The 24,658-nt window shown below is 37.6% G+C and overlaps 1 protein-coding gene across 3 annotated transcripts in view; it reads right to left on the bottom strand.

The window, feature by feature from the left end:
* The window catches only part of tbxas1 (thromboxane A synthase 1 (platelet)), a 64,485-nt gene that overhangs the window by 24,011 nt on the left and 15,816 nt on the right, over nucleotides 1-24,658 (bottom strand). For all 3 annotated transcript variants that reach the window (XM_060878089.1, XM_060878087.1, XM_060878088.1), the window contains exons 3-6: nucleotides 17,965-18,058; nucleotides 10,695-10,747; nucleotides 7,673-7,769; nucleotides 4,714-4,830 (exon numbers count right to left, since the gene is read on the bottom strand). In XM_060878089.1, coding sequence (XP_060734072.1) covers nucleotides 4,714-4,830; nucleotides 7,673-7,769; nucleotides 10,695-10,747; nucleotides 17,965-18,058 — 361 coding nt within the window. The remainder of the gene's footprint in view (nucleotides 1-4,713; nucleotides 4,831-7,672; nucleotides 7,770-10,694; nucleotides 10,748-17,964; nucleotides 18,059-24,658) is intronic.

Genomic DNA, 24,658 nt, shown 5'->3' on the forward strand with positions numbered 1-24,658 from the left:
ATGCAAAGCACTGTAAAGCTGTGACAGTGCACTAGAATCAGGTTACACTACTCTGAGCAGGAGTACTCGTGATCTCTTCCACTCACCATCATCTCTCTCTCTCTCTCTCTGTCTCTCTGTCTCTCTGTCTCTTAGATGCCAGTGACTGACACTGTGATAAGCCTCCATCTTACACCAGACCTGCCTATTGATCCTGCTTACTCAAGAAGAGAGATGAGGGTGGAAGCAGCAAGGACAAAAAAAGAGAAAAAAAAATGAGCAAAGGAAAGAGAAGCAGAGATTTTATGGAGCAGTGAAGCAAGACCAGCTGACAAATCTGAGTGAGCTGAGTGGAAAAAGTGCAGACTGACCAGAGTCACACTAATATCCTAACTAGACCTGGGCCATTATATGATATAGAGAGTGTAATAAATTATGATAAATTAATTGTGTATTTAAAAAAATATCTTAAGTCTGTGACCTAGCAAACCAGAGTTAATGTATTCCATGATAGAGACTTAAATGCACTTTTGTACGTCGTTCTGGATGAGGTCGTCTGCCAAATGCTGTAAATGAAAATGTAAAAGTTTTTTTTTTATATGCAGCACAACTGTTATTTTTTAGGAGTCTTATGTATTGTGCTGCATATTGTGTATCACAGAAATTATGTAAAACTTTTGCCATGTGATTTTTCTTTGTCCTAATCCTAATCTTTACTTGAAACCTTATCTCACAACATCATGTCTCTCACTGTGATTATCAGCTAGGAAGCTTTATTTACCTTAGGCTATAGATTTATCCTCTCCTGATCATAAAAAAAATAAATAAATAACAGAAACGAATAGAATTTTTTTTTTCTAAATGTTAAATATGTAATTATAATGAATGCTGTATCTAGGGATCTTTTTAGCCAAAAGCCCTAGGTCACACCCCTTAGGGTGAGCACTGCATAAGCCAATAATATATAATGTATAAATATTTATGTAATATATATGTATAAATAACCTGACAAGAGAAAAAAAACGGATTAAGAAAAGTACCACTAATTTGAATCAGAGACATATAGAGAGGGAAAATAAGTATTTACACACTTTTTGGTTATATAATATACTCCCACTATATAATTTCACTTAAAATATACACACATAATTCCTTTTGACTTGTACCTGTACACAAAATATGTTTAAGAAACATAAAAGATAGGGACTCTTGCAAAAACATTTTTGGCCGTCTATGGTAAGATGTAATAAACTGTTATATGTATTAAGCAATAAGGAATAAACAATTGTAGGCCACACATAATGACCATAGAGGATCATTACGTTGAAGGTGCAGTTTATACAATTTTAATAGTGTGTGTATGTGTATGTGTGTGCTCATACATCCTTTTTTTTTTTAATTACAAAAGACATTTTAAATTAAATTTGCATGTAAATTGGACCACAGTGGCATGTTGTAGACATGTGCTGTAGGCTGATTGGCATCTCTAAACTGTGTGTGATTGTGCCCTGTGATGAGTTGACACCCTGTCAAACATCCAAATACTTCTTTCCCACACACACAGTCCCCCTTCATATTACAGATAATCAGTAGACATACACACAAAACAGTTTGACAGCGTTTATGTGCTCAGGAAGGAGTTTTGAAAGTGGGCCACAAAAACACCTTTTGAACTATTTAACTCTAATGTTACGGTTGTTTGATCTAATTACTGACTCCAGCAATCCATCTTCCTGGTAATTAGTGAAAGGTTTTTTTCCTTTAATTACAGATTTACTGTTGTATTACTTACAACAAGATGATGAATGTGAGCAGAGTGAATGTGGTTGTACTTGTGAAATGTAACAGTATGTTGGGTGTTTTAAATACTCCATGGAGTAACTCCAACATAGTTCTGAGGTGTTTAATGAGATCCCATCTGCAACACACAGTTGTGTGAAGAGATGACCTGTTTGTTCCATGGTGTATACTCAGAGACATCATTCCTTGAGGCAGATTTCAATATTTGTCATTAATTCAAAACAGATTCCAAATTAAAATAATAACTGGAAAATAATTCCTATTCATTGCTTCTGTTTTTGCTGTGGCTCTGTGTACGCTCGTGTGTTGTAACAGGATGCATACATCAGATCAAATCAGTGCTAGGCTTGAAGGCAAATGAAGAAGACTACAGAAACTGATGGAGGATGACAAGAGCAACGTCCTCTGTCTCTTCCTGCGACTCCAAGACAACTAATGAAAATCAATACAGGATGTAGGACATGTTTGAATACGTAAGTCCTCAAGGTTTTAACAATCAAAATACAGGCAGGTATTGTGTATAAAAATAGCACATCACTTTTTAGGTACTATCTAGAGTGAAAAAAGGGGTCTCTGAAGGGGTTTGGCAGCATCAGAGACCTGCATGTAACTATTTTAATAATAATAAAGAAAAAACATGAAATACTTTAATATTCTTTTTCTGTTTGAAATAATAATAAACTGTTTTATGATCTGTTGTACAAAAGCTCAATACTGTGAGTGTGAAGTGGATTCTACATCACAAGCAAGGATTTAAACAAGCTTCAGATTCTTACATACTTTAATATCCATGATTTAAAATGCTTTTTGTCATTACACACTTTAATATGTCAGGTCTGGTTTCACGTCAGGGCTAAAAGCAGCAGGAGAAAGAAAATAATATTCTGTGTGGTGTAATTAAGTTAACAAACATGGCCTGCATGCCCGGACTTGGGTTTGGTGTTGACAGTAAAGATGTTTATGAGGTCATTAAATATTTAGGACATTGCTACACTGTGGCCAGGTTTTCACTCTCCCATGCTATTCCACACTGAGTCTGAAGCTTGCGGTCTTCTCTCTCTTGATGTCACCGAATTCTAATGTGACCTTATCTGATGTCACTTTCCCACTATAGAACACAAGTCACCATGTTTGCCATTTCATGTGCATTAGGAAAGCAATATTTTTTCATTCAAATACACAAACAAAATCTGTTCTCATTACAGGAAGCAGAATCATCAGTGATTTCTACAAACTAAAGCAGTGTAGTGTCTAAGTATTTTAGTGATAAAAGGCTCTTCATACAAGGAAGCGAGCAAGTGAGCTAAGAGTTCATTTGTCTGAGAATAGCTAATGAACCTCAAGTGTTTTGGTTACATGAAACCAAAAATCGCACAGATTTCACTCTAAACCTTCCTGCTTTTGCTTATGCCAGGATTCCTGGGGTGTCTGAAACCAGTACTGTTCTTCCCCAGCTTAAAAAAAAACACAGATTCAATTCACCAGATAATTACCAGGTTTAGTGGGTGTGTTATAGCAAGGAAATCACAAACTGTGCTAGACTCAAACCTTCCAGGACTCAGAAACACAGGCCAAAGCCAAAAGCTTTATCTTTCCTTAGGTATTTCTTTGATGTTGGGTATCAGTGGCTTTAGTGTAGCAGAGTCAATGTTTGTTTTGCTCTATTTCTGTTCTGTTTCATTTTTTATGCTTCTGTACTTATTCTTGCTGAACTGATGGCATGTGTGCTCTATTGCTATTACCGAGGCTAATTACTGTAAGAACAGGCATAATGTTTAATTCAGTAATCTCTCTCACTCACTCACTCATTTTCTACCGCTTATCCGAACTACCTCGGGTCACGGGGAGCCTGTGCCTATCTCAGGCGTCATCGGGCATCAAGGCAGGATACACCCTGGACGGAGTGCCAACCCATCGCAGGGCACACACACACTCTCATTCACTCACGCAATCACACACTACGGACAATTTTCCAGAGATGCCAATCAACCTACCATGCATGTCTTTGTACCGGGGGAGGAAACCGGAGTACCCGGAGGAAACCCCCGAGACACGGGGAGAACATGCAAACTCCACACACACAAGACGGAGGCGAGATTCGAACCCCCAACCCTGGAGGTGTGAGGCGAACGTGCTAACCACTAAGCCACTGTGCCCCCCTAATTCAGTAATCTTTAGTAATCATTTTATCCTGATCAGGTTGGCAGTGGTTCAGGACCCTATACTGGGAACACTGGGATCATATTCACACACTCATTCATACCTGAAGTCACCAGTCCTTCCTACCAGCATGATTTTGGAAGCTGTGAGGAAATCATAGAACACGGAGGAACGTCTAAAACATGTGGAATATGTAAAGCTTTACATAAAATCCCATTTGGTGTCCTCTCTCTGGCTTAAGTCCCAGTATGAGCTGATCTACAAGGGTTCACTGCAATACATGTTGTTTAAATGAGATCATTACTGTCCCTTGATGCAGCATGTCCATTAGCCAGTGATTCTGTCATTGATTTAGTATCTGGCATGAATTTCTAAACAATTATTCTTACGTATATTGTCAGTGTTATTCCTGGCAACAGTGTGTGAACTAATGACATTGTCAGGTTTATGTAACACTTCAGAAATACCTCTACATCAGAGATCATTTTGTCCTTTAAATATGAATTCTCTGTTACAATTTCACACCATAGTTATACTCTATAGTGTATGAAACAATCCTATAAGCTATCACACCTGAGTGTTAATGCACTAATGTATGGCTATCATTACAGTCATCATAAAGCAAACCTGTTAATAAGACAAGTTTAATAAGCAACTTCTATTTCATCCTTTATATATCAAGAAATTAGATGATCTACACTTTGGTTATCACATTTTGCAAATCACAGATTTCAATAATCAAAATAAAGAGAACATTTGGGTGTGAGAGCTTACCTCTTTCATCTTGGCTGTGCTGAATGATGGCGTTAAGATGCTGCGCACTCGCTTCCAGGGTTCATCCCTCAGCATGACCAGACTGTCCGACATTGGCTTTACAACCGTCTTCAATATCTAAATCATTAGAAAATCAAAGAGAAAAGATCATAACACTGTTTCAGGTTTATTTCATTTTCAGCACATTAAAGGAAAACTGTTGCTTTTCAGTCTAATCTCACTGAATCTGTACCTTACACAGGTACGTTCACACATTTACCTGTATTGAAAAGCTAAGGATATGAAAAATGTGTGATTATTTAAGTGATTCACATATACCAGAAGTCTTAGGGCAATTATATAATGGAACTTTGCTCTCAAGCGGCACCACAATTGGTAGAAAAGTATTGATGTAAAAATTATTATTAATATCATTCCAAGCATAAAGCTCTTAAAATGAGCTAGACATAAAAGAGAATCTTTAAATAATGTTATTATTGTGCAGCTTTATCCAATTTGTCAAACACAATACAATAAAAGAAAAAAAATATTTAAATCTAATTATTTATGATTTCCCAAAGGTCATGGTATCCAAACACACTAGAACTACAACAAATAACTAATGTTAATTCCATGACTCTTCTAAAAAAAATAACTAAATAAAAATAAATTAAATAAATTAGGGCTAGGTATAGATGTTAGAGATATATAGTAACTTAGTTTTAAACTTTCAATTTTAAATTTTTTATTCTGTTTGTATACGTAAAGGTATTGTATCTAAAATGTAAAGCTGCTTTGAGACAATGTCAGTTGCTAAAAGCGCTATACAAATAAATTGAATTGAAATGAATTCTAGAAATGTACAGGATTTAAATCAAATTCTCAACAAGATTGCATGTTTGTGAGAGGATTTCATTAATGAGATTTTAAGTTATGAGATTTTAAATATTGAAATGACAAACATTTTGACTTTTTTTTCAATATCTATTTAAGTTTTCAAATGTATTTGTATAGCACTTTTTACAATTGACATTGTCACAAAGCAGCTGTACAGAACATAAACATAAAACAAAAGGTTATTATAAAGAATAATATAAAGATTAATATAATACAAAATTCAAGATCAATGTTAGATATATTTAAATGTGTTTGTATTCATCCCCAATGAATAAGTCTGAGGTGACTCAGGCAGCAGTGACAAGGAAAAACTCCCTTGAATGGAAGGAAGAAACATTGAGAGGAACCAGACTCAAAGGGGAACCTCGTCCTCATATGGGTGACACTGGAGGGTGTGATTATAAATATACAGTCTGACAAATGTTGTAATGATGCAAAAGGCAAAAATCTGCCCTCAACCATCCATTATAAGTAAGTTTTTTGAGTCAACTTTTCTTCTCTAAGCACAAGGATTTCCTGTTCGTGGTAATCGCTCATACACTCGTACACTACAGAAACAGTGGCTAGAGATTAGGATGGAAAAAACATTAAACTATTTGAAGAACTGAAATAAAATATTCGTCTTTTTGCTGTAATCACCTCACCCACTAAAGATCCTTTGTCAAAAGAAGTCATATGAGATCCAGCCTAATGAGTTGGATAAGCTGGTGGTTACTTAGCAGTTACAATCCTGAGCTAGTGATCAGCAGACCCTTTAGAAGGTTCATTTATTTAGTAAAACAATCCACTAAATAAATAAATGCACAAGTTTCATGTTCTCAGTTCTTTACAGAAAACATTTTGGGCTCTAAAAGCATTCTCCTGAAGCTGGTTTGTCTAAAGCTTGTTCTTTTTGTTTTTATTAAAATTGAACTTTGCCTGCTGTGGTTACACAGCCTGATTTAATACGGTTAATTACAGCAATTGTCCATCTGTTAGTCCGTGTCATGTTTACACTGTGAGAATAAAGATAATCGAGAGTAGGCTGAGCTCTATGGAGTATTGAGTACATATTTTTAAATGTGGGTGTGTATCTGGTAGGGGAATGTTGAGTATTTATTTGTGCACACAGAAGCCAACACATTATGTTTGTTTCTGGGCTGCCATGGTGATCCACTTTATGAGTTTTCTCCCGCTGTCTGTCACAGATGGTGTGTATATCACGAGCTTCTTAGTAAAACTCACACACACACTTCTAGCAGATTGACCGAACGTCCCACACCACAGTGCACTGCAGGTCGCAGCCTGAGATATGATATGAAGATATAAAGATACAGTGTTTATATACTACTGGGGTTTTATACATGGCAAGGCAAACAGTCTCAGTACTGATCGGCTCCTGCTGCCATCTTTACATTACCCAGGATGCTCTGCTCCCTGACTTTAGCTAACTTAAACATGACCTTTTGTTTTGATAAATAAGTCATGTGATCATTAGTGATGACCAAAGTCACATTGTGGAGTTGAAAGTGCAGCAGTGCCGGCTTTGCTCACACTGACGCTTCACTGTGTACATACGCTTATTGATTCTACCTCTGAGAAACACACACTCACACACACACACACACACACACACACAATCATAACATAGGTAAAGCAAAATATACTATTCATTTTCCGTTTTATTTAACAATTAATCTTGATCTGGGATTGCAACAAACTTCATGAAGCTCATAAGACACAATTTGATTCAACATACCGTCATTAAGCTAGTTGTTGAAACTAATTAGACAGATACAACTAAAATGTACTCTCTTTTTAGCTATTTTTTTTCACCTCAGCAGTTTCACCAAAAGTATGTTCATTATCTACATTTTACATTTACTACATTTGGTACACTCTCATCCAGAGCAACATACTGTACATCTGAGCAATTAAGGGTTAAGGGCCTGGCTCAGGGGCCCAGCATTGGCATCTCGGTGTACCCAGGATTCATAATTGTACATGAATGTGTGTGTTTGTGTGTGTGTGTGTGTGTGTGTGTGTGCGTGCGTGCGTGTGTGTGCCTGTATAAATATGCCATCAGTAAGTATGTCACGCTCACCGCTCTGTTTGGGAAGTTATGAAACTCCTTCACCATAACCTGTCTGAGCATGTCTGGGTCAGCTATCACCACCACTGGAAGTCTGGCTAGATAATAACTAGAAACAGAGCAAAACACACACACACACACACACACACACACAATAAATAAACTAATAACAAACAGGGTACTGTTCATGACAATCACAAATATAACAAGCCTAGCCTCACATTCATTTCTGACACACACACACTCCCTCGCTCCCATTACTGAGGCAGGCCAGTAATGATTTCAGACATGTCCCGCACACACCCCATGTCAGCGAGCTCATAGTGCCTTATTTTTATTGATTATGCTGTAATAAATTGTGCATTTACGTTGGCATGCATAGGCATGCTCTGGGATTTTCTTTCCTCCCCAAACACGAATCAGTTTCACAGAATAATAGCATATAATTAAACAATGTTATCAAATAGTGTTGGAAACAAAACTTTTACAAGAAAAAACTAAAACAATTAAATGCACTTGTCCAGAGATTTCCCATGTTGTAGGACGAGGAGGAGGAGGAGGAGGAGGAGGAGGCTATGGATTATACCATTAGCAAACAGACATTTATTTCACTTATTAAAGAAATACTCCAGCGTTTTAAAAAACTTTTATCTTCTAGATCTGTAGTGTTCAGACGATTTCCACTGAAGCAATCCAAAGTCCCTGTACATACATAACAACACATTCAACACATTTTTCACATTAAAAACTAGCTCTATCTTTGAAAGGCTCTGTGTTTCATCCCAGTCTGGATGTAGAGACTAATTTGCAAACAACTTTGACTAAAGGATGTTTTGCATAAACCTTTATTAACTGCCATGGAAACTGCCCTTGGATTTCCATTATATGCATATTTGTCAGCTTTTTAGTAAAATTTTTGTCTGGATTAATCACACATGCTCTCACCAACCACTTCAGTAGGAACACCCTGAACACCTGCACATTATCTAATCAGCCAATCTTGTGTAGATCAAGAGCTTTAAAGTTCACATCAAACATCAGAATGGGGAAAAATGTGACTTCAGTTGTGTATATTTCAGAAATCAGTCTTTAGATTTGACTCAGAATGGTGAAAAAAACAAAAAAGATCCAAGAGTGAGTGCAATTCTGGAGCAGAAACCTTGTTAATAAGAGAAGTCAGTGGTGAAAACTGGTTTAAGCAAACTAAAAGGCTATAGTAACTTAAAATAGGCACTTGTTACAAACATGGTGAGTTTAAAAGCATTAAAGCTATTGAGCTGTTTCTGCAGAATATTGTGTACTGCGCTGCTGCCTCGTGACTGGTTAATTGGATAATTACATGAATGATTACAAGTGTTCCTATTAAAGTGGCAGGTGTGTACAGGCAGCAGATAGTGATTATGTAAAAGTATGCTAGGTTGTCTAAGTTTAAAATATGTTTCATGGACCTCCTTATCATCAGTTTATTCCTTCATGAACATTTCTAAAATATTTCTAGAATATAGTTCATGTTTGAATAAAAGTTGACATTATTTATAAGCCTACTTGTTTTCTTTAATTATCGAGGCTTGGATTAAACCCAAAAATATTTGTCTGTGATTTTTACCACTTTAACTAAATTTAACAACCACGACCCCTTGATCAGTTTCACAGGCTCCTGAGGGTTCCCGGACCCCATTTTGAGACCCGCAGCTTCAGAGATCCCTTTTTGGGAGCCCAGATGTCCAGTGTATAGGCCATGGCAGTAATCCCTTTAACCATGTAATTTGTGGCAATCCTTTCCTTCACTCTGGGGCAGGAAAAAAAATATGTGTAGTCTCTGGTATGCAGCCAGACACTTAAACATGAAAATGTCTAGAAAATGAAAACCTTCATTCAGCATGAGATGAGTTGTTCTGCTGAAGTGTTGAATTTTCTAAACTATGCAGAAGTGTGTTTATTAACTTCAACATTTCTGAACATTAATGGGAGTGAGCCTCACATATGTGAGGGCATTACTGTGATATATATTACAGACTGTTTGATTTTGAAAAACACTCTCAGGCTGTTGGATTAATCTGACTGAAGGCTATAGTAATGTCTCCCGACATATATCCCTGCGTTTCAGACACAGTGCCCTGTTTTCTGCTCTGAGCACTAAATCTAAATCCACCCCTCATCGCCCACAACCCCCCCCTCAGTTCCTCCACACGGCTCACACTGAACACAGGAAGCCTGGTGCCTCCTTCTCTTCTTTGATCTCTTCGGAGCAGGCGGTGGTATCAAACACACACTAATCTCGCTGCCCATCTCACTGCACTGAACTAAATCAAAACACCCTAAAAGCCCTGTGAGCTGCACTCACTTCTTGATTATGAAAGAGTCCAGCAGGGGACATAAAGGGATGTGTGTTACACACAGGCACGTACCTGTTTGTGTAAAGTTAAGCCGGTGTACCTGCCGTTCTTTCAAATCCGGACAAGTAAATATGTTGATTTAACTCATAAAACTAGAGAAAGAGGATAGTTAATAATGAATGAAGGTATATGCAGAGGAAGGACAGATAAAAGAGAAGGCATGGAAGTGAAAGTGAGGCCATCCGTATGAAAAGCAGTGCCACATTCTGCTCAGCAGCCTGAAGCTTTAGAGAAAAAGTGCTGCTGTGGCTTTAAAGCTCAAAGAAAGGGAGCAGTTGGGAGAAAATGGGCCACTTGCCTAAAGCTAAGTTTGTTGGTTATTGTAGCATTAGATTTCTGTAAGAAAAGCAGGACAGAAAAATCATTTATACTGGGTGCAAAAGACACAAAACACAGCACAAAAAAAAATAGCACAGTTAGGATTGATTGATCCACATTTTTTAAGATGTTAGCGGTCATTTAATTACAAAACTATAAATTATAACTGTAATCTGAAAGCATTAAAAAGCCAGAGTTTTCAACCTTATCATCAAATCATTATGATTTCTACAAGAAGAAGAAGAGGAGGAAGAAGAAGAAGAAGAAGAAGAAGAAGAAGAAGAAGAAGAAGAAGTATCAATTACTTGTATTTGACATACCCACATACTCGGCCGTACTGGTTGATGAGGTCCTTCTGAGCTTTGAAAAAATCCTACAAGCAAGAATGGGAAAGATGTCAGATGCAGTATGTACAGTAAGCTGCTAAAAACACACACACGTCACAAAAATGTAAGAAATGTCATTTGATCATATATAATCACAAAAAAGAAATGTATTAGGACTGATGAAGCTTTGTGCTCTGTTAGTGTCTGTGTGTTGTTTTGAATCCAACTCAGCACCATTTTTACACGAGTATGACAGCTGACTGACAGTTTAATAAATCTAACATCAAAACCCTTAAAAAAACTCAAGTTCACTGTGTGTGTTTGTGTGATGTGTCCTCAGTCACCTTCTGAATTTTTGTGCTGCTTGTAAACAAAAGATTCTGTTTAAGACACAATATGAATACTTACTATATGTATAATGCTTAATATGTAATAATAAAAGATCCAACCATCCACCATTTTATTGGTGGTTTGCACTATAGAGTGGTAACAGTCAGTGATGTTCATTTAGCACTATAAATGCACAGAGCTTGTGAGTATAGTGAGAGAATAGAGGAAAACAAATGAGAGGTTGGAAAAAAAAGCAAAGAGAAAGAAAGACCACATGAAAAAGGAGAGGAAACGAGAGTGAGATAAAGAGACAGCGTTGAACATGAACTCCTTTTGTTCTCGGTTCTCAGTGGGTGGCCACTTTTGCGAGGAGAAAAAAGTGCATTCAGATTCATGTATGTCTCTCATGTTGCCATGTCATTTTGTCTGCTTCTATTAATTGCCTGTCACGACATGACTGACATCGTTTACTTTTCTCCACCAAGGTCAATGTGCAAATTTCTTCATGGCATGAAGGCTTGTTGGAAAAACAGCAAGCCGAATGAAGTAGGGGTGTTTTTATCAAAACGAAAAAAAAAAGAAATACTGTATATATATATATATATATATATATATATATATATATATATATATATATATATATATATATATATATATACACACTCTCATACTTCATTTGGCTAACTTCTTTACATTTTACAACACACAATATATAATATAATTTCATAACGTTTCAGGTTTGTGGGGGATTCAGTAAAACTTTATATAATAATTACAAAATGTATTTTATAGTCATATTTGAAATATAAAAAACATGTTAATATTCTTCAACAAAATTCTGCACAACTTTTATGTACAAAATTGTATCATGATATCAGCTGCATCCAATTAGTATAAATTACTGACAAATCTTATTGGAAATGCAATAAATTGAACCTGTAAATGTGCTGTCACCTGACATCATGATATATCTTGGTAAAGCACGATCCTAATACGAAGCATGTGATACTAATTTCTCTAAATGGAAATGATGATCTGTTATATGACCCCTTAAAACATGCTTCATTCCTATTTATACATACTCTCAGCCTCAAGGGTGAAACTATAAAGCTAACAACACCTGACGCTGCAAAATGTCTAGGCTATTTAAACATCTATAAAGCCACATTAAGGGTCATGTGTCCTAAATGGATATGACAGGCATTAGCTGAGCCATCTGATGCAGAGGATTGTGAATAAAGCTGATCAGAGGCTGGAAATGAAAAGCTTGGTTCAGCCACTAGGGGACAGTACAGACAGAGAGGGTCTTGTAGCTCAGCTGCAGCTGATTTGTGGTGAGGGATAAACCAAGAGTGCAGCAGTGACACATCTTGGCATTTCCTTCCTCTGAAATAATAAAGCAGTCCCTCAGTAGAATTGTAAATATTCACTTCTATAGCTATTCTGAGAGAGTGTTCATTTGAGGCTAAATTTTAGACAAGAAATAAAATCAATTAAAAATAGCAATTCAATTAAAAGAAAGACAGAAAGAAAGAAAGAAAGAAAGAAAGAAAGAAAGAAAGAAAGAAAGAAAGAAAGAGTAAAACAAATACACACAGATTCACATACAGTCCTGATTTTGTATGCATGGCAGCTTGTGATTCTGCCATCTCCGAGCTAATGAAGGAACCGAACAGCGCTGGCTCTGTGCCCTCTGCCCTCCCCTTTTCTACCCAGAGATGCTAGCCAGTGCCATTCCCTGGTGGGCATTAGGCAGTGATGTGTGTGTGAGTCCATTCCTCAGTGAGCATTAAGCAGTGGGGTGTGCCCTTTTGTCCTGATCTCGCCTCTACAAGGCTTTTATTACTGTTCCATCATTCGGAAGAGACAAGGATCTGTGCATCTGTTTATATGTCCCTGGGTGTCTGATGCGCATGTGCAAAAATGTGCATGTGCATATGTTTGTAGGCATATACATGCAAGTATGTTTGTGTGTGGGAGCTAGACACAGAACAGAAGACTGTGCAGCATGGCTAAACTCAAATGAATGGCTCGCTCGCTGCAGTCTGCCAAAGGCCTAATTGAGGATTCATCACAGATGGGTAAGATCAATAAAGCTGGCCTGACTGAAGCAGACAGGCCACGTTGGAAAGTTGGTCCTATCGGAATTTTCTTAATCCAAAAAGATTAGCCACGTTCACTTGTTTTGCTGGCACAACTGTTTGTCCTTGATCTTTGAAGAAAAAGAAAAAGTAAAAGGTTTTCTCATATTTTTGGCAGTCTCAGTTATAGCTTCTCACGTGTCTAAGTGGCACACGGTGAGTACTGAGACAGCTCCTGTGCAAAGACCTCAATTAATCCTGGAATGCAAAAGTAAGTGTGTTGGAGTGATAGTAATGTCGATGTGCATTGTGTATGTTCTGTGTGTGTGTGAGCAAGAGAGGGAGAGAGAGAGAGAGAGGGAGAGACAGAGAGACAGAGAGACAGAGAGAATGGATGATGTTTGGTGCTTTAAATGGACCTAATATCACCTTCATGAGTGTTATATTTCATAATGCAGCGCATTTTGCTAATGTGCTGTTGTGTGTGTGTATGTGTGTGTGTGTATGAGTGTGTGTGTGTGCAAGAGGGAGTTTGAGAAAAAAAAAAGAAAGGAATCATACTAAAATGAAAATGAAAGACATGTCAATAACTCTATTTTCCCCTCTGTTTTCTTCTCACACTATCTCTGTTTGTTTCACACAAATCTGTTTTCACTTTCACTGACACTCAGTTATTTGAAAAAGAATGATTCATTTTTATCTAAATCACATAGTTTCCTTCTGGGCTTGAATCTAACTCTACAATAGCAGGAATTATCATTTCCCACAATAAGCTTTGCATAATGCTTCTTTTACAAACTGTATTACTTTCACTGAAAGTTTTAAGAACAATTCACACCGAATACTCATAAACGCCATAGACATCAATCCACATTTCAAATCCAATTTGTGAAAATATTTCAAATTAGAAATTAATAAATCTACAGCTATGTTAGGTGACTGAATGCTCAGCACTCATTCCACCAACACAGGTAACCAGAAGAACCAGAAGAATTTGGCGTGTAAATAGCAAAAAGACATGGCTGAGATTTTCCCTAGGATACCCTCTCAACTGAACACAAGCCCTTCTGCGACACAAATGGACTATCCACAAAAAAGAACAAATTCCAACATCTTTAGTATTCAGGACAGCTCACTGCTGTTCTATGTGTGCTACTAAAAACCCCAGGAGGTGGTCCAACATCTTATTGGATCAAGTGTCATTCATGCCAGCAACGGTTCCATGTGTTGTGCCCGAGCGTAGCAAATAATCAGTTTAAAGAAGCACAAAACCCTCAGTGACTGTGGTGTTTGTGCAAAGAATGTGTCCGTTGCTAACAAACCCTTCACACTTTTAAGCAGATGAAGTAATATTTTACTTATTTTTTAACACTAATTATTAGACAATGCTCGATTGAACACACTGTGCAAAATATTATGTGTTTATTTCAGAGATGAAAATTATCGGAGCTCAAGAGTATAATAAAGTAAAATAAAGAGGTGGCTTCAAAAGCCCTATCGGATATGGCTGTGCTTAAATTCTGGAAAATATACAAAAATAACCAAATTTACTTGGACATATCTATTTAGAAAACATAAATACAAACCAGCATATACATATATTTAGTATTAAATACATTAAGGGTTTTTACAGGATGCAACATTATATTTTTGTGTGTTATTTCTATGTATACAAAATGTTTTTATTTCACTGATATTAAATATACGGGGGGCACGGTGGCTTAGTGGTTAGCACGTTCGCCTCACACCTCCAGGGTTGGGGGTTCGATTCCCGCCTCCGCCTTGTGTGTGTGGAGTTTGCATGTTCTCCCCGTGCCTCGGGGGTTTCCTCCAGGTACTCCGGTTTCCTCCCCCTGTCCAAAGACATGCATGGTAGGTTGATTGGCATCTCTGGAAAATTGTCCGTAGTGTGTGATTGCGTGAGTGAATGAGAGTGTGTGTGTGTGTGTGTGTGCCCTGCGATGGGTTGGCACTCCGTCCAGGGTGTATCCTGCCTTGATGCCCGATGACGCCTGAGATAGGCACAGGCTCCCCGTGACCCGAGGTAGTTCAGGTAAGCAGTAGAAAATGAGTGAGAGAGTATTAAATATACTGATACTTTAATTGCTTTACCCTACATTCAACTGACTCCATCCCCATGTGCCATGAACTTCATCTTGTAGAAAGCTGATACATATGAAGCTCTTCCCATCAGTGCAGTGAGACTTTAATTTTGTACAAAAAGGTACATTGTTTGTACATACCAGCTTTAACACCATCGATTTTTAATATTGTTTCTCATCACTGTCAAGTCTGGGTTGTACATTAGGAATCTAAATCGACATCCAGATTTCTGTAAATCTGCTTTGTGAGAATGTCTATAGCTATATAAAAATTAATTGGATGAAAAAGAAAATTAACGTTATTACTCTCTGCTTTTTTTGCTCCCTAAAGTATCATGACTTGGGTTATTTAGGGTTAGTTTGTGCTCTGGCTCACTGTTGATACTTAACACACACACACACACACACAGCTTCCTTTTTGCATATGCTAGATTTGGCTTAAAAGAAGCCTGTAGAACTAGGTCAAAGGATTCTGCTATAATGACACTGGGTAAAAGTTTTTTTGTGGTCATACTACACACACACACAAACACACACACATACACACACACACACACACACACACACACACACATATACAGTCCTTGCGTATTCGTTTCTTGCTTTACCTTGAGAAATCTGGTTTGTAAAAACAAAAGATAGAGAAACTGACAAACTAGAGAAAGTGAAAGTGACAGGAGGAATCAGGGATGGACTGATTTAAAGATACAGACAGGCAAACAGACCAGTCTGATTATAGATTCAGTAATAATAGATAATAAATAACACTGATAATAGATTCAGCCTGAATCAGATTTTATGGCTTCAGGGAGTCACAATTAGTCAATTATTTTTACCCATCCACAAAGAGGCATTATTCTGAATAGCACCTTCAACAGAACTCTTCTCAGAATCAACTGAAAGATTTTGTGAAAGAGTAAATTGCAGAAAGAAGAGACAGTCTTTTCAAAAACAGAGAGATAGAACGGTGCCATAAATGACAGGTCATCCAGTCCAGCATGGCTCCCTGACAGGAAAATATTGATGTGTGAATGTAATCAGGGAGAGCAGAGAGAGATTCATCCATAACTCCTGTTTGCCTGCACTTCAACGTAGTACAAACTGTTCGAAAGCTGTATAAGATTTGACTGCTATTGTACAATTAGCTGAAAATGTCCAAACTACATAACCAGGGCGTTAAAGAAAGAAACATTAGCTCATTTGGAAACATGTTCAAGATATTTATGTGCAAGTTTTATTACAGCCATGAATCTAGCTTACATCTGCATGTAGATGTCTTGCATCATAAGAGCAGAAAGTACTGAAGCCTTCCCCTCTTATATTATTTAATTCATCATCTTTTAATATCAGGTATCAGTGTGAAAATGCACACATGACAGCGGAGATCATCCATGTGACTCCGACACACTTAAACCCTGAATCAATTTTTATGCACACAGCCGAGGAGTAAAAGTGTACAGGAGAGAATAAATCTCAAATATTAATAAACTACTATTAAATACAGACACTCATCTTCCTTCTTATATATATTCAGCCTAAAATAGGTCATTTGCATAGTAATGAGTTTAGGAATCACATTACACTCGAAATCATTACATTTGAGTAATGAAGATTTGAGCAACTGATCAGGCAATTTGATGATCTTTGGGTCTGGGGTCCAAGCACTGTGTGACACTGCAAATAAGCAGTGGAATAATTTCAGAATTACGAGGGAAGAGATTGATTCAATTCAGAATGCTATTGTAATGAATTTCTAACAGCTGCTTTCCAGACAGCTTTCTTTTTAGCATGCCCCAGTTGGCATCGCAGATACACAAATGCAGTTATTATGTTTAGTGATGACTGGATTTGGACTGTTGTGGGTCACTGTGAGTTCGAAAAATTCCCGACTGCAGACAGGATTTCGAAATACACTTCTGTCTGCAACGCTGTGTCTTTTGACACTACTATTTTTCATCAGGATTCAGCCCCACTGAGGCTGGTTCAAACTAAATCCCTTACTCTTCCTCAATCTGCTTGTATGTACAAAGTAGTAGTACGGTTTGGTAAGAACATTGGCTGTATGACTTTTATGAAGCAACCTCAATTTAGATGAGGCCCTCCATGATTTTGCAATTTTGTGATCACAGAAATGAACGTGAGCTTCTTGATATTCGATGGAGCTTGCAATCTGTCAGCTTGGCTCAAGACGCTTTTAGCCAAAGCACTCTTCAATCAACGTGATCGCCAGCACAGCTATCATAGTAAGTATTTACATGTCTTCACTGGTAAAAAAAAGTTTCAAAAAATAATCATGGGCTGGCAAGTTCACCAAGTCAAGTAGTTTTCCATAAAGAAAAGCCAAAATCAAGCATTTCTAGCTGTAAAAATCACTACCAAAAAAAGAAAACTCAGAATAAAAAATCTTAGAAAAAAATGTAAACATAGACAAATCAATAAAAAAATCCTTTCACTTTATTTTTATAATTAATAAGTTAGTAGTATAATTAAACTGTCCAAGAAATCTGGAATTTTTAGGGTTTTTTGGCCACCCACTGTTTTAGGGCAGAAGAAAATAGGGGGAAAAAATCAAAACAAAAACAGCAGGGTGCCGACAAAACACACTCGAACTCTTAATAGACACCATTTTCATTATAATGTCTTATGCCTCATTAAGACAAAAAGCATTTTTACAGTATGGATCACTAAAAAGATGCGGTGTCACATGCTAACTTCCCTCTGCAAAACATATGACAGAGTAAGCAGACTTACATGTCGAAACAGCATCAAGTTCCCGATGAACGGAGTCGGTTTGGGGTGTCGGATGCCACATCGCTGCAAGACTGAATATGGGAAGGTGGAATACCTGTAACAGACACAAAGTGAAATGTGCTGTACATTAGTTAGATATAAAGTGCAAAAGAGACCAAGATGAGGAAAAACACTATGAGGAAAATATGAAGAACTGAAGCCAGAGCAAAGAAACAAAGAAATAAATAAAAAAGAGAGGAACAGTATGAAAAAAGCAATCCAATTGAGAAAAACAAGCTTGCTTTATTTGTGCACCACAAGCCAAATTAGAGCGATGAATCAATGTTACAGCAGATATAACAGACCTTAATTGCATAGATGTTCTGTTTTAAAACACTTTAGCATCATAATGACACATAAAGGGTCTGTGAGCACAGAAGAGGGCTGCATTTACTCTATGTGAACAGAAAGAGTGCTTCATGCATGAACACTGCCTCTGCTAACATAACCGCTCAACATGGGATTTCAACATTTTTATAGATAAAGGAGACGACAAGTCAAGCTCCAAATGAGTCTTCATTAAACAAATTAGCCAAGTTAACTTCAAATATAGCACAGCAGTACTTACAGTGCTCTAGAAAAATTAAATCATTTAATGACTAAAGAAACTACAGAAATACACCGAAGCCCTGTTGTTCACACAAGCACCAAATTTTTATTGTAACCAAAAAAAAATCCCATCCATCTCTCTCTCAATCTCCACCTCCACATGAGTTCATTACCATTTTAATTGCCAGATTTGGCTGAGAAGGTTTTATCTGTGCTGTAGAAAAGCTGAAACAGTAGCTCATTTTATGACACCTCGTTAATTACTCTGCGGCACAAGGCATCATAACAGACTACCCCGCTAACGAATCGGGATAAATCACAGGTTCGGGCTGCCTATGTTTGGACCCATTTTCACAGATAGATTCACCGTCAACTCCCAGACATCACCAGATATCTCACAGACAGACAGACAGACAGACAGAAGGACAGACAGAGTCCCGATCCATTCAGCTTGTAATTACTTTGGGGCTAACACAGGATTTCTGAGAATCAGAGGTGTGTATGACTAGAGTTTGACAAGCCGTCGGATGAGATGCACTAGAGACGAGAGGACATTGCAGGCAAGCATAAAGGTTTGGGGTTTGAATTTTCTATTAAATTTCTCCTTAGGGATCGTTGGAGTTAGTAGGCATTTATAGATGGCACACTGTGCCACATAATTGTCTGAACTATGGCACAGTCTGGAGCAGCAGGTGGGCTACGAACGCACAGCTGCGTGTAATGGTGAAAGTAAAACACTTTGCTGCTTACTCTGCACTATTCTGTCACTTCAAATAATGGCTCGTTCTTCGGTTGGAGTTGCAAAATGACAGTGTTGTAAATTATACAATGAGTCCATAACAGAAAATTATCTTTTAATATCAGGTATCAGTGTGAAAATGCCCACATGAGAGCGGAGATCATCCACGTGGCTCCGACACACTTAGACCTGAAACACTTTTTATGCACACAGTCCTAAAGTAAAAGTGTACAGGAGAGAATAAATCTCAAATATTAATAGACTAATATTAAATACAGACACTCATCTTCCTTCTTTTATATATTCAGCCTAAAATAGGTCATTTGCATGGTAATGAATTAAGGAAACACATAACACTGGAAAATTATTACATTTGAGTAATGAAGTGCAGTTAATTTGAGATTTGAGCAACTGATCTAGCAATTTGGTGATGTCTGGGGTCCAAGCACTAAACAGATTTCGTTTCAAAGTTTGCATACACTTAAGATAAAATGATGAAGATAAGTAAGTAAGAGTAGGTGAATTGGGGGTTTATTGTGATGGGAAAATAATCAACAACAAGGCAATGTGATGATGATGTCCAACACAAAGCTTAATTAATGCTACCACACCAGTATTCTGTTCAAATAACTGGGTATTTTAGTCTTCTTACGCAACAGGAGCATATGGGGCAGTGATGGCTCAAGTGGTTAAGGCTCTGGGTTGTTGATCTGAAGGTTGGGTTCAAGCCCCAGCATTGTCAAGCTGACATTTTGGGCAACTGACCAAGGCCCTTAACCCCTATCTGCCCCAGGGGTGCTGTATCATACAGTAGCTGCGCTCCGACCCCAAACTTCCTTAGTTAGGATATCCAAAGAACAGAATTCCACTGTGCTGTAATGTATATGTGGTGATAATTAGAGCTTCTAAGCCCCTAATTTTATTTCATTTCAAAAGTACTGTGTTTTTACACAGAAAAAAAAAAAGAATATGTGGTCAGTTAGATTTATCTAAGATGTTTTAACTAGTAATAATGATTCTCTCATTTTCATTACTTATACTAAATTTATTTTAAAGTGTCTAATCACTAGACTTGAGTGATTAGATGTCGAGTGATGGTGATCAATGTGCATAGTATTCACATTAAAATAAAAATTACATTGAACTACAGTATCAAATTTAGGGAATTTAAACATGCAAGCATGCTACAAGAATCTTTTCTGTTCTGCCACCAAGGTGGTGGAATAAACTTCCTCTTGGTGTCCGGACATCTGTCACAGGCTATTTTCAAACGACGATTAAAGACCTACTTATTCATGAAACACTTTCTTCCCTGTTTGTTGTATGTTTGTATAAATAAATAAATAAATAAATAAATAAATAAAAACAGTGAACCATGTTTTAGGCTCATGGTATCTTAAGTCTGTAACCTAGTGAACCAGAGTTCATGCATTCAATGATAAAGACTTAAGCACTTTTGTACGTCGCTCTGGATAGGGCATCTGCCAAATGCTGTAAATGTAAATGTAATGTATATGCATTATTAATGTTACTCAATTCATGTTGACCTGAGGTACAAATTTGTACATTTACTAAGTGTTTCCCCCGGTGTATTAAAGATTGTTATACTGTAGTTCAACAATGTTCAACATTTAATGTTGAGAAAAAACAGAAGTTGTTTGTTTGTTTGTGTTATTGGTTATCTTATCAGTTTTTTTGCCTCTTATCTTACCATGAAACTGCAACTGAAGCTTTATTGCCATTAAACATAAAGATATCTTCACCTCCTTCCAAAAATGAAACAAAACTAAAAGAAAAGATTTACTTAGGTTATGTTGGGCTCAATAATATAAACCTTAACTTCAGAGCTGCTGTAGAAAATAGAAAATTAATCAACATCTTGTGGGATATAAAGTATTTAACAGTGCTGTGGAATAAAGAAATGCAATTTCCTTCATCAACACAGAGTGTCTCTATTCACAAACCATGAGGGATGCTACCCTTTGCCCTCAACTGTGTATACTATGTAAACAAACACCCCCAGAAAAAGTATAACATCCTCAATTGTGAAGAATCTAGCATACACAAGTGAAGTAAAGAGGTCTGAAAAGCTTGCAGTAGCAACAGAACACAGCAATGTTACACTCTTGGGATGTCTCCAGTCCAAACACACATGAGGCCCAAATGTCCTGTCCATGCTCATGAGCTCGCCTGAACTTTGCTTTTCCAGTTTGATGTGAACATGTCAGGAGACTTTACTTTCAGGGTGACCTCACTGAATGATCTGTGAACTGTGTGACTTTCAGAGCTGGAGCTGCGCTGAGAGAGAGAAAATGCGAATGGGAGCAACACTTCTGACCAACTGACAGACTCAGAGTCATGGGGGTGTTTTTCCAGAGAGCAGAAAAACACGGGTCAGCCAGTGTTCTTATTAGGCCTGTGGACAAGTGGTGGGTAGTAGACGTGAGAGAGAGGGAGAGAGAGAGGGAGAGAGAGAGAAAGAGGGGGAGGATAATGAGGGTACAAATGAGTTGGGGAGAAAAAGTGAGTATATTGAGTTTGAGGGAATTGAGAGAGAGGGATTGTGTGTGTGTGTGTGTGTGTGTGTGTGTGTGTGTGTGTGTGTGTGTGTGTGTGTGTGTGTGTGTGTGTGCACGTGTGTGTTTGAGAGAGAGAGAGAGAGAGAGAGAGAGAGAGAGAGAGAGAGAGAGAGTCTCTTTTGGGGTGAGGTGTAATTGGTAGGTAAAAAGCAACATTAGAGTCGACCCCAGTGGAAGCTGCTTTGTTTAGCTCATAAGAGAGAGAAAAGGAAGAAACACCAAAAGTAAGTAAGAGGAGAGACAAAAGCCAGCACTATAGAGGTTTTTTGTATTTAATAGACATGGAGACAGACTGACAGACTGACTGACAAGAAGGAAAGAGAGAGCAAGATAATGAAAGGGAAAGAAAAAAGAACAAGTGAAAGAGATTGTGCTTTACAGACAGTCAACATGACTCCTGTGGATGTCAGGACAGTCTGTACTAGTGACAGTGCAGAATAATAAGAGCAGCAGTAAGAGCATTTTATACACACACACACTGATCTCTCAGTAGGATTAAAAAGAATACCAGCATTGGTTTCACTGCGAGTAAACGTAAACAGCCCCGGTGTGTTGTGGAAATCCAATTTTAAAGGGTACCAGTGAGGAAATAACTGCACTCCTAATAGAGATACAGCACATGGAAAATTCTGATAAGGGGGCTAAAAAGGGTAGACACTGCTTAATGATTAACAGCATTATATGCAGATGCTTCAAGTGTGAAGGCCATTAGTCAGAAGTGTTTGCTGTTTTTAAATTCTTCCACTGCCTACGGAGAACATTTTCCAACATACACTTAGGAGCTCTCAGACAGAGGTGTGAGTAAGACTTTTGGTTTTTTAATCTCAATCATTCCTGTATTAGTTCTAGCCAAACCTGCAGACTGTCTTGACCAATCCTGTCCCCTAAAGCAGTTCTCTTTCTTTTGTACTTAAATGCAATATTAATTAACTTACTTAGTTAAGATGCGAAATGAATTCACTCAGTTGGGTACCGTTTCCTTGAAACAGAAATTACAAAGTGATCTAAAACTGTGCAATTATGACCAGTGTAACGTAAATACTGAAGATCAGGAAAGAATTCAGTGAATGTGTTGCCTAGAGCCACTCAATGTGGCCATCGTCTTTTTCTACAAGCTTCATATCTGCCTGTAGGAGAATGATACACACACAAATACACACACAAACACAAACACGTACACACAAACACATACACGCATGCACAATTGAACATATACACTGACATAGCCCCTGACATAATCATTAATGCAGCTAACCCTAAATATTCCCTTAACCTTAATCTCAGTAATCGAAAGGAATTTCTTTTTGGTCCTTATAAAAACTGTTCAATATTCTGATCTTTGTAGGTCGTTTGGTCCTCAACAAGATATGAAAACATACACGTCCAACTAAACCAACCTACCCCCCGGACACACACACACATACACAAACACACTTTGTATCATAATTGTCTAGAACAACATTGACCAAAATCTAGCTAAAAAAAGCAATAATGTTATATTTCTCAGACAGCAAGACTGCACACATCTGCAAACATCTCCTCAAGCACTGAGTCATTCCTATTGATCACAGCAGCTTTAATTGTTCATAGGTCCTTTTAGTGCCTCTGTTTATCATCTGTGACATGTTTTAGGTCTTTTCTACTGTTAAGTGCCTAATAAAAATGGAAATCAATGATGGCACACTGATTCACACAGGATTAGTCTGACAGATTTTAGTACAACCAAGAAATCACATGCACTCAAACAAGTTTGAATGAAAACCTACAGATTCCTGGCAAACTAACTATACATATTCCTGTTAGTACCTGTTCATCCGGTTCTACAGAGGGACTTTGCCCTCAATCATATAGACTCACACATACAGTACACACACACCACAGAGAGCTGGCTCATAGAGGGCTTTCTCAGTCAGTTGATTGTTGCTGGTAAACTACCGGAGGAATGACGTGCTTTTTCGGTTTAAGATTTGGTTCTTATTGGAGGGAGCAGTCTGTGTGAGAGAAAAGATCGCAGTCCATCATCATGCCAAGTAACCTGGAACCACAAGATTAGCGGAGAGAAGTAAACAACTGGGAGTTTACATCGGACTGTTACAAGGCGACTAGCACAACATCCACTACACCGTCTGAAGATTAAAACCATACAATATTCTAATCCTTATTTACTAACTTTCATATGAGCTGCTTTTTTGAACCTTTGTATTATTTTGTTTGTTTCAAATAGCACAAAACAAGCTGTAATCCCAGATTCGTTAAATATCTACATGAAGATTAATAAAAGCAATTCATGTAGATTCTCAATCTCTTAAATGCTTAATATGAACACGAGGAGACAAAAACAGGTAGACAGACAGATAGATAGAGCCAAGTAATATTTGAAACGTAAGAATGCAAGCTTATGATTCAATGTACCACCAATATTTGTTAACAATAAATGCCGCAGCTTCTTTTTAATGAAAAATCATTAAAATATTCATTATGCATCCATATTTCTTTCATTGCATGTCATTCTGCTTAAATTAAACAAAAATCTAATAGTACACTACAGTAAAGGAATCAATAGACAGAAGCAAATCACATCAACCATGTGATGTATTTAACCTCTATTCCTGAGCACCATCCACATTCGTGTTCATGCATAATCTCAGCGGATAAGAGAAGTGCTTAACATCCCACTCGAATCTGCCCCATAATCCGAGTGAGTAGCGCAAATGGTAGTGTCACTGAGAAGCCGTGCACACAGGAAGCCTAAAGAATGCTAGTAGCTACACATTACTGCCATTCTGTA

The sequence above is a fragment of the Tachysurus vachellii genome, chromosome 9, assembly GCF_030014155.1.
Source record: "Tachysurus vachellii isolate PV-2020 chromosome 9, HZAU_Pvac_v1, whole genome shotgun sequence".
Taxonomy (NCBI): Eukaryota; Metazoa; Chordata; class Actinopteri; order Siluriformes; family Bagridae; genus Tachysurus; species Tachysurus vachellii.